The 11,269-nt window shown below is 43.8% G+C and overlaps 1 protein-coding gene across 1 annotated transcript in view; it reads left to right on the forward strand.

Annotated features, from left to right (window-relative positions):
* The window catches only part of TOGARAM2 (TOG array regulator of axonemal microtubules 2), a gene marked incomplete at both ends in the record, with an annotated part of 30,389 nt that extends 25,048 nt beyond the window's left edge, over nt 1-5,341 (forward strand). Inside the window, 2 exons of the mRNA XM_082480234.1 lie at nt 2,768-2,854; nt 5,094-5,341. Of these exons, the coding sequence (XP_082336360.1) occupies nt 2,768-2,854; nt 5,094-5,341 (335 nt within the window). The remainder of the gene's footprint in view (nt 1-2,767; nt 2,855-5,093) is intronic.
* Nucleotides 5,342-11,269: the final 5,928 nt, after the last annotated feature.

Here is an 11,269-nt window from a genome sequence, read left to right on the forward strand (position 1 = left end):
GGCAGGTCTTAAAGGGAAATTAACAACTTTCTCCACGTCAGCTGCCTTGTGAACTCAGTGAATTTGCTGACCGGCTGCCTCTTTGTGTCCCAAGTATAGGGTTGTTCCTGATCATGAAGTCGGGAGAAGGGTGTGAGACCTATACTGCCCTTGGCCCTTACCCATTTTTTGTGGTGCCTCACAGAAGGCTAGGGAAAAGTTGCAGAATCCTGCTAACAGAGAATGTGGCGAACAGATCCCTTCAGGGTTTTCTATGGAGCTTTCTTTCATTCCCCTCTCACCAGTTCTGAGAGATCACTGTAAATTTTCCATGCTGGCAGATGTCAGAACAGGAGCAAGACACATCTGTCTGTCATCACACTGACTTTACCCAGAGACAGGTTCAAGCAAACAAGGTGGGATAATTTTTTTTCGTTCTGCACATTTTTACGGATGTTTGCAAAAATTCAAACAGGCAACTGAATCACAAATATTTCAAAATTCAAGACCTGGGGCTTTACTGGGGGAAGGAAGGCTCTACTGAAAAAATGCGTAAGCATAACCTTCCTGCATGCTTTAAAACCGTCTGCCTTTACAATTTAAAAACAAGTGGCAAATGATAAAAAAAAAAACCACCCAGAACTCTAAAGAATTGCTCCTAGCTTAGAGTGAGAGCGATGTCTTGCCCCATTGCACCAGTGAGTTTCATAGCTAAGAGCCCAGCTATTGCTCCGAGAGCCTGTGTTGACATGTCTTAGATTCTAAGTTTTAGATGAGACTTTGTCATCTGTCACCTTTTATGATCCATGCAAAAATGCAAGCTGGTTGGAAAATTGCTTGATTACTTGATGTAAAAACAAAACAAAACAAAAACCCAAATCCCCATCACTGAGACCAAAATTCTACCTACAAACAAACTAATTTACTTCCAAATCATGCCTGAATTGTTTATTTTGCTTAACCCTGACTTTGGCTTGGATGTCGCCAGCTGAAGGCCGTACACATTCATTCGCTGTGACCTTGGACCCTAGTCCCACTTGAGGAACCCCCTCGTAGATGGGGATGAATCAGCAAATCAAGCCCAACTGCAATGGGACCAAGACATGGATCTTGCTCTCCTCTGACATCTCTCCTACTCTGTTCTCTGTTGTGAAAGAAATGCCCTTTAGATGGCTACTGCCTGACGCCAGGGTGTGGAGTCAGGCCAGCAGCCCAAGTAGCTCTCAGAGGAACTAGCCCTCTGCAACAGGGGAAGGGAAATTTCCCCTGTGGGTGTTAATGTACCAAAGAGGGGAACCTAGTGAAAATGAGAGCATGAAGAAGCAGATTCTTCTTTTGCTCATATTGCAAATGCTAGGCTGTCTGTCCTGTGGCCAACAGGTTTAGCTAAAACGTAGTGCAGAGGATTTAAGCTGAGTTAATAAGAATTGAACTGCCTGCCACATTGTTTTCTCTAACAGCCATTAAAAGCTTCTCTGTCTTTAGGTCTCTCAAGGCAGCTAAAGTAATGGTTGTGTAAATTTGTTGTTGACTTGAGCTTTACTGTTTGAAAATGCACAGGGTACTTGAAACCCTTACATTGAAAGGTGAACGGTGCCTTGGATTCCTAAAACCCAAGCAAACAGTGCTCCATCACCCACCCAAAACCACAGTGTTCCCCTGAAAAATACATGTAGATACCAGTATTAACGATTAATTAATATTTTGTGCTCCTTTAAGATCTCCAGATTTCAGGGCAATTTTTTCAAAGCAGTAGCTGTAAGGTTGCTCTCTGGGGAGGAACAGCAAGTGTGAAACATTGTCTGCCAATGCTGCAAGTGAGGCAAAAAGTGAAGTGTCTGTTTAAAAAGGTGAATGAGAAGAGTGTAATTACCAAAGCAGAAGCTTAATTAGGATAGCAGGATCAATTCTTTACTGCATGCTTGCAAGAAAATCATTAGGGACTTCCTTTTTGTATCTTGTGCAAAAAAGGAGCACATAATAGCATAGTGCTACTTAAAACCACTTTGGGATTTGTCTCTGCAGTGGTTCACAAAGAGGTAGGTTGCCTGCTTTATCAGTGCCACTCCTGGTGACACTGTGAGGTATTGTAGTGCATCTCACGTGCATTCTGCCTCCAAGAAAAGCTTTCCTTGGCTTATCAAAGAGGTAAGACTGGAGGCTTGCAGACCAATCCAGGCAACAGTTTATAAATGAAAACAAGACCCCAAATCAACAACAGTCAAATATTGGGAAATCAGTTCATTTTCCAGTCTTTCTGCCAAGGCCTGATTTCTGAGATGTTACAAGAGCCCCCGAGAGCAGATGGTGTTTCAATGAGCAGTAATTCCCTCTTGTAAGGGTAAATTAGAGTCTTGTCCATAGAGCCCAACAGGTAATGTAAAGATTTAACACCACCTTAAAGTGGGAATGGATACGTGGACTCTTGAGACTTCTCACCCTTTTCCTTATGGGAGGGATAAAGTCACTTCTGCAGAGCTTCGGGTTGCAAAACCTTTTCACTGTTTACAAATTATTTAAATTTTGAGGGCCATGATGTGAAATGTTTAACACAGCTCCTTGTACAGCAGTCAACTTTGGATTTACAAATGTGAAATGAGAGCTTTTCTTTTTGAATTTTAAATCCTCCCAAGTAAGCTGGAAAGAAAGAAGAAGAAGAAAAGGACTCAGAAACTGGCAGAAATTTACTTTATTTTACAAAATGCAGATACCTCTGCCCCCCCCCCCCCCCTTTTTTTTTTTCTTAGAACTTCAGAAGACTGAGCAGAAATAAATGTTTCTCTTTCAGATAACGCATTGCTGCTGCAAGCCCTTGCCCACCGAGTGCGTTTCCTCAGCGGCCAAGCTCTGCTGATTGTCGCAGAACATCTCTCAGGTATTGTCTGCCTCAGCTAATCTCCACTTCTAAGTCAAGAAGTCTTCAGAGGGAACGCCTCTGAATAGACAGTGCAGTAGCTCCTCAAACACCAGAAGGTCCTGAGCGTGTCCCTCCTGCAAAACACACCCTAGTATAGGGGTATTTGGCAGGGGTTTGCCTCGCTGCTGCAGAGGCGTGTGGCATATGAGATGAGGACAGTGCTTGGGCTCCAGCACTGAGGTCTTACTGGGGCATCTCAGGACCTGCCTCCAGGAAACAGAGGGGCTAAAAATACCCTGGCTGGCTCCTCTCTTTGAAGGACAGTACAGTAAAGGTCATGGAGGTCTGTAAGAGGTCCCTATTCTAAAGCAAACGACCATCCTTTAGAGCAAATTGTGGCAACTGGTATTTCTGAGGATCAATTTCTTTTGTCATCATGGGATTCTTGTTTTCCTGTTGGAAACTTTTGAGGCTGAATCCTGCAGAGCCTCATGGTCATAGTGTAGGTGAAACCTTAACACACATATTACCAGCAAGGTTTTTGTGCAAGGCAGGATTTGGGGGCAGAGGAGCGGGCAGTTCAGCCCAACCCACTGAGGCTCTCTGCCTGTATTGCAGATACAACCTTGGACTGACCATTTCAGGATGTGCATACAGTCTATTTCTATATCAGTGGCGTCTGACGCACTACAAATGCAGCTGATAATTGATTTATAATAGTAGCTTGCTATGTCAGCAATAGCCAAGGAATGGAAAAAATTATAATCTCGATATATACTAGAGAAGGCTATTTATAGCCTTGCTTTAATTAGGGCTAAATCCACTGCTAATTATGCCAGCATCTTTTAATCCAAGGTTTAATACACTTTGCTTCTTCATTATGAATCTCAAAAAGGCATGTTTAGCCATAGCAAATGTAAAAGGGCCTTTAAAGATAATTTGAATAAAGTAAATCTCCATAAACATGGAAGGTAATTTTACAGTTATTTTAATCTCTTTTTCAAATAAAGCATTTGAACATAAATTGGGACTACTTTAGAGAGAGCAGATGTTCTCTCTGGGATTTAGTGGGAACAGACAGCTCTTTCTCTTCTGAAGCTCTGTAGTGACCGCTGTGTTTAATAGCATTTAAATTCAAATTAACTCCCGTTTTGAAATAGGTACCATAATCTTTTTCCTGCTTACCAGAATTGTTTTTAGGTACTTTCAGGAGCTGTTTAAATGTTGATGACTGATGCTAGCTTAACAGCATAGAGAAAATGAAGGTCCTTTCACTACAGAATAATGAATGGTTACTGCATAACATTTCCACTGAAGAGAAAATAAGAACTCTGTCTCCAGACCATTTCAGATTTTGATCTCTCAGCAAAACTTGCCATGCAAGGAGCCTATTGGTAGTAAATTTTTGTTTGTATTTAATATAGTTCAGTTCAGAAAATGAGCTGAGAGCAGACTTCAGAGAGAATGAGAGAGAACGCTTGCTTTTTGGCTAAGTTTAAGCTCCCTACGTAAGATTTTTTTCTCTCCCCCTGTTTCAGAGAACACTGTGAGGGTAAATGCTATTAAACTTGTGAGATGTTCAAAAGCCATGGCAATGGGGTCTGGGTAATTATCTAAGTCATCCTGAAGTTTGAAACAGCTGTTCATTAGAAACCACCAAGTATGAGGGGAAAAAAACTCAAACTAGACCATTCTGCCAAAGACATCAGTTAGTCACTGATGTTTCTAATGAAACTGTCAAGCAGCACACATCTTTTGTGGGTTGAGCTTTTGAAGTGTGGTATAATACTGCCATTTGCTGTGTGCCACTGAGCAAAGAGAACTGCCAGATTAGACTTTTGGCATTTTTCATCAAAGGTCACAAAAAAGTAATCGTCCTTTTTATTAGAAATCTTTCAATTACCTCTCCAAGCTGCATTTCAAGATCTTCAGCAGCTGGTTTAGACAACTTCTTAATGGAAATAAACAGCGATTTGACATTTTTGTCATTCGTAATGCAAAAGTGGATAGTGAAATGGTGTATGATTCACTTTGCTAAGTCTATCATGGATACAAAGCCTCTGATTTGGAGAAATTAAGGTCCTCAGAGGTTGGTTGTTCTGTTCAGTGCATGATCAGCCACTGTTGCCTGTTTCTGGATCATCGGGCTCTTTGTGCTTGCTGATACTAGCCAGAAAAGGCTTCCAAGAACCAAAAATAAAAGTAGGTACTTGTTTGCATTCAGGTTGTTAAGACGCTTGTCTCTCTCACTTGGCAGTACTTGTAGGATCTGTTTATCCGTGGAAACCCCAAGCTGTCAAGCGCTATGTCCTGCCCACGCTCTGGTTCTTCCTGGGAAACACGGTCCTGCCTGTCCGAAGCAGCAATGTCAGGTCTGTGGCTGCCAAGCTTGCAAACAGCATCTACCATGTGATGGGCTCCAAACTGAAGGAGCATGCCGCCAGCCAGCCTCAGCATGTGGTGAGAAACTTCTGGGATGCTTTGGACCTGGATGATGTGGTCTGAAGGCTTGGTGTGATCCAGGAAGCTGATGGAGAAGATCTGGATGGGATAGGTAGAGGCAACGGTGGACATGGCGGTGGCATTTGTTTTATTCTGTGTGTTTGAAGAATGGGATTTACCCTACAGAGTTTATAGTTACAGATGTCTGTAATATATTTTGATGTCAGCTTTTAAAAAATAATTAAAATAAAGTACTTTTCAAAAGTTTTATATCTTGAGCTCCTCTTCACTAAGAAGCTTGCATAGATACCAAAACAGTAAAACCCACGTGTAAATGCAATTTGTAACTGTGAAAAGGAAAATAATATATTTATATCCGTACTTAGAAAGTAAAAGTTGTACATATATATATATATATACTTACCAATTAAGACATGGGCTTTGGAAGCATTTGGGCTATAGGATTAGATGACTTGATTTAGGAAGCAGAGAATGAGAGACCAGGACCTGCTCACCCAGAGGGTATGCGGCGGGGTTATCAGAGGATGTGCAGCTCACTGTATGTGCCAGTGTGGGCCATAGGTGCCAAGCTACGAGGTGGCCCCTTTACAAGTCTCCGGTGGCTGCTGGTGTTATGGCAGATACCTGAGATGTCCAGGTCAAGCTCAGACCCCTAGTCCCATGACTGCAGAAATCTCACCAGCTGTCCTGAAATTTTCTTCCTGTTTCAGGGGATGCATCTTGTCTGTAGTCCCTTGTGCTCCCCCGTGAATGGACTGATGTGGCGAGGTGACCAGTGCCATCCAACTGCCTCCCAGCACCTTGGGGCACCCCTGGGGAGGTGCAGGAGAGGGGTTGGGGGCAGGGGGCTGTGCCACCTTGCAGGGGGGTGTTGGGTGACACGTGGGGTGCTGGGCAGTGCGTGGGCTGAGGGTGTCCTACAGAAGCTGGGGAGAGATAAGCTGTGGGCAGGCATTGTGGGACAAGGTATAATTTTTTTAAATATATATATCTTCTAAATGTATTTTTGCTGTCTTTTGAGAATTGAAGGGTTTGCCTTACATGCGGACCAATAAAGCACTTTTGAACCTGAGATTCAGGAAACGGAACGAGGAAGGGATGTGCCAGTCTTTCACCATACCAAGGTTTGGAAGCATAAAGGGGAGAAGCGATGAGAGAAGAGAGGAAGGGCTGAAAGCAGAAGGTGTTGGTGCATCTGTATAGTCAGATATCAAAACAGAGCAGCCTGATCTATGTTCATATATTCCTCCATATACTGGCAGAGTTTGGAAAAAAAGAAAAATGGAAGTTTTGGGGAGAAGAAAAAATAGGAAAATAACAACATGAGGCACACTGGGCCCATGGAAGGTTAAAAGAGCCTTGACAGGTTTTTGACAGGCACAAGGAACTTGTAGGAAGCTGGGGGGCCAAAGAACACTGCAGGGAGATCTGCCCATCCCAGGGAGCTTGGGCTGTTATGTTTATTTGCTGCATTGTTTGCCATGTCTAAAGCTATACAGAATTCCAGCTTGCCAGGTACTGTTGTTGTACAGTGTTACCTCTTAAGGAATCTCTTTTTCTTTTTAGTACAGTACTAAAGCAGTGAAATTATTTAGTAGGCTCTTCTAAAATATTTTTTTTTGCTGCTGTTTTTGGTTTTTAACTCCCAAATTTTGGTAGCTGGGAGTGCTCAGGAACTCTTGGCATGTGACCTAGGCCAGGGACCTGGGTCTGAAACACTGGTGTCTCTGGAGATCCTGCAGAGCCTGGTGGGAGCCATAGTCCTTGCAGATCTGCTAGAGCATTTTGGAGCTTAGCACCTTGAGGAATTTTTCTAACAGCTTACCAGAAACAGCAACAGCCTGGTAGTGTGCAGTTGTTTTGCAGGTGTGACAGGTGTGTGCATAGTTTGTGTGTGCACCCAAATGCTAAAGGTGAAACACTGGAGAATGTTAGAGGGTAGCTGAGTTGGAATACCAAATCTTGAGCTATGTCACTTCATTAAGCACCTGCAGTTCGCTACTGCCTATTTTAACAGGCAAGTTTTTTTTTTTTTTAGCGGTTGGCATCTCTAGAGGGCCTCCTGGTTTTGCTTCCTCTACCTCAAAAGTTGTTCTTGCCACTTCCCTCCTTTGCTGGTCTCTCCCTCTGGAGCCCTGTAAATGCTGCTGTGCCTCTTCGGCTGCGCTCAGGCCCTTGGGAATGTGGGGGGAAGTTTCTGCACTTGGGGAAAGAAAAGCTTTTGTGCACATCGTAGGAGACCTCCCAGAGCCTGTTTTTATGCATTTAGTTGTAGCACTTGCAAAGTAGATTTGATAAGTAACCCATGTAACTGGTTTCTTAACCTCTCTATTGGTCTCCAGGGGTGCTTTTGTGCATACTGTTCCCCACAGTTGATGAGAATAAAGCATTGTCTGCCAGTACCTCTTTACTGTCTAGGTGTTGTATTTTTTTAACTCTCCAGCTGAGACAGTTTCCCCATGAGAGGGGCACTCCTACCACAGGTGGATCAAATTTAGCTGACGATGGGACTGTCTGCAGCGACAAGCAGAGGGGTTAATTCATCTCAGGTGAGCTCTCCTGCCACGTGTTTGCACAGGTGCACATCTCAGAAGTTATTAAGAAGCTGCTCAGGTTTCTGGATGGTGCAAACAAAAGGCAGAGGAGTGTTGGACCTTCTTCCAGCACCAGTAAGAATTTAAATATTTAATTTTTCTAACTTATTTTTATTATAATTTCATTACAGAAGTCTCACCAGAGAGGAGACTACAAGCTGCACTTGCAGGGCCAGCTTAATTAATTTAATTATCGCATTAAATGTGCAGTGCAGCTGCTAACCCACAGAAGTTAGTATAGCAAAAGAAATGTATGGAAATCTTGTACATTGGCTTACTCTACCCTGCATCCTGCCAGAGCCTCAAGACAGACCCTGGCTATCACAGATGGATCCTCCTGCTTGCTGAAGGTAAGAGTTGTTGCCATCAAGGGAAGGTGGGGGATAAAAGGTAACATGGCTTCTACCATAAAGGAGTGAGGAAAGCTTACATTCCCCTACAGAGTGGGAAGAGTGGTCTTGTGCCATCTTCCTGTGCAAGGGGACAGTAGAGCTCTGAAGCTGCATGACCAGAGAGACTGGTGCTGTGTACTCTGAATCCAGTCTGCTGAATTCATCATTTCCTCAAATGGGCATTTTCTTCTCACCAAGAGAGAAAGTGTGTGCCTCGTGGTATGGCTTATCTGCTCTTCAGAGTGCTGCTGCCATGCAAATGTGTTATGTAGACTGTGAATTCCCCTGTGGAAATGTAACCGCAAACCCCTGCAGGAATGGAAATGCATGAACTTGGCAGTTGCAAAAGGATTTTGAGGATGGGGATGGTATGGAAAAATGCACAGCAAATAGATAGGGAGGACAAGGAAGGAAAGATGCACCTGAAGTATGGTGTGGAGGCTGAAGTCTCCTGTTGTAAATAATATTGATGCTGTGTCGTGGTGCTGCTGTGAGAGATGGAGCAGAGAATTAAAGAAGGGACCTGAAGGGAGCTGCTTTTGCAGAGGTGCAGCTGGGTCATGGAGTGTAATAAGGTGATTCTGGTAGAATTTGCTCTTGCCAAGGTTAAAGGTGGGCTCGGGAACCAGCTGCTGAAGTCTCTGTCTCAAGTGGAGGGAGGGGGGCTGCACTGAGGAGGCTATTTTCATCCTTGTTAAATAGTGATGATGGGAATAAAAGTGGTTGCATTGCTACCAAATCTCTGACAGCTGACACTGAATCCTGATACTGTGATACTGCCTTTGATACAGGCAGAGGTGAGAAAACCACTCTAGTTAAAATTAGAGTTGACCTGAACATTTAAGCCTCTGCTCTGCCCTAGCTGAACAAAACACTAATTTTGTTTGGCCAACAAACTGCCCCTGTGTATCCTTAAAAGCCCCCTGAATAGTTTTTGAATGCAATTGGCAGTGGTAAAGGAGCTTGTAAAGCCTCTCTCTGTGCCAATAGCTGTGTCCTGGATAAATGAAGGCTGCGCTGCTTTCACAGCCTGTTTCACAGCGTGTTTCACCTCTGCTGCGTTTGAGAGCAGAAAGTAAATACTCTGTCCCCTTTGGAGGCTGCGGCGAAGGCTGCAGGATGTCCAGGTCTGTCACGACCCGCTGTTGGGTCCTGGGAAGGACGTATGTGCCCAGCGATCGGCTCTGCAGTTCTGCCCAGGCTCTTGGGCACAGCCTGCAATTTCGTGTCACTTGTGATTCGACTGCTGCTGCTCTGGCTTCCTCTACAGACGCACGCACGTCTATGTGCACATATCTATGCAGGGAGACACTTCCTCTACACAATAGTCCTCTTTGTATGCTGTCAGTGTATATAGTACATCAGGCTATAAAACTGCCCAGTGCTGACACATTTCCGTCAGTGCAAATATTCAAATAGTAGTACATGTTATTTCAAGAAGGGAAATTGGCTATACTAATAAGATGACTTTCATATAGATGAACTTGTGCCAGAGCTAGGATCTCTATTGCTTTGACTGCCGTACTGTTCTAGCAGTTTTTTTTATTTTCAGTATCACCCAGTGCATACAAACCATGTCCCTGTTTCCCCGGGGAACAGCCACCCTCTGGCCAAACCAGCCCCATGGCTCTGGGAGATGCCCTTGCAGGCTGGATGTCTGCAGCTGTGGGACCTCCCTGCGCAGTCTGGCAGCCGCTGGCAGGTACTGATGTTTCATTCTCCGCCGGTCCTGCAACTAATACTCCATTTGAAGGTAATGGTAACAGTGTGACCCTCTTCTGGTCCTGCCCAGGGCTGACAGGAGGAAGCTATGTTTTTGCAAACTTACAGATTGGTCTTGTCCCAGTAAGTGGGGGCCTAAAATCTTCCTTAGTGCAATTCCAATAAGGAATAAATCTGTCCCAGCATATCCTGTCCTTACTGGTCCTCTCTTCCTCTTCCTCTTTTCCCAAGGTTTCTTTGTTTCATGTGCTGCTGTTATTGATTATTCAGCATTATGATGGCGTCATTTATTTACATGTTTGGGGGACAATGTACCTGAGAGATCCTGTATAGAATAAAGTCTTCTAACTAGATGTATTCTGTGCTCACAATAGGCCTGAGCAAAGAAAACTTGACCTAAACCCCAAAGCTTCGCACATTTGCAATACGAATTGTTTCTGGCTCGTAGCTGTCTTCAATCACAATTTTATATGTAAGAAGAGGAAACATATTTCACTGGGAAAAGATGTACTGCTTTTGAAAAGGCATATATATGTGTATTTACCCGGGACAGCAGTTAAGTAGTGTTGTTTGTAACTTGTTTGCAGAAGGATGAGTTGACTGTGAGGCCAACAACAGGTGGGAAGGGTTTCTCAAATCTATTTATACTCCCATCTGGGTGCCATTCAGCCCAGAGCTCTGTGATAATTTATTGCTGTGGGCCAGCACTTGCCAGCTTAATGAATTCCTGCGTAGCTGGAACAAGCTCTTCTGGGTTCGGCTCTGACACTTGGTGGACTTGTGTGATCATTGACAATGCTGCCTTTTAAGAAATTATTTAATAGTTGCATTTCATGATATTTTGAATCTTTTAAACGTGCACTCTACTTTGTAGCTGCCATTATTCCTCTGCCTTGGGGAAAAACATTTCACAGCCCGGTGCAAACTATAACAATTTGACAGCAAAGTCTTCATGGTTGCCAGTTTCTGATGTTATAGAAGAAAATGCATGTGTGATGTGTTAATTAGGCTTTCTGAAGGAAAAAATCTATTTCATGTGGCTGCGTGTGTTTGCTTAGCTGCAGATCTAATCCTGGCCTAGTAAAGCCCAGGCAGGGTAGCACGTTGCAGGGAAGAACAGTCCATTAGCTTACAGGGTTGCCATTACCAGCGCAGTAAATGTGTCCTTTGGGTTTTGCTTGGAGACAAAATTAGGGAAATAAACTGCCTGTTTTACCCCCCTCCCCACCCCAATGTTCTTTCCGATTTTTTTAATATGTCAC

This window comes from Vanellus vanellus (genome assembly GCF_965231255.1).
Source record: "Vanellus vanellus genome assembly, chromosome: 3".
Classification (NCBI taxonomy): Eukaryota; Metazoa; Chordata; class Aves; order Charadriiformes; family Charadriidae; genus Vanellus; species Vanellus vanellus.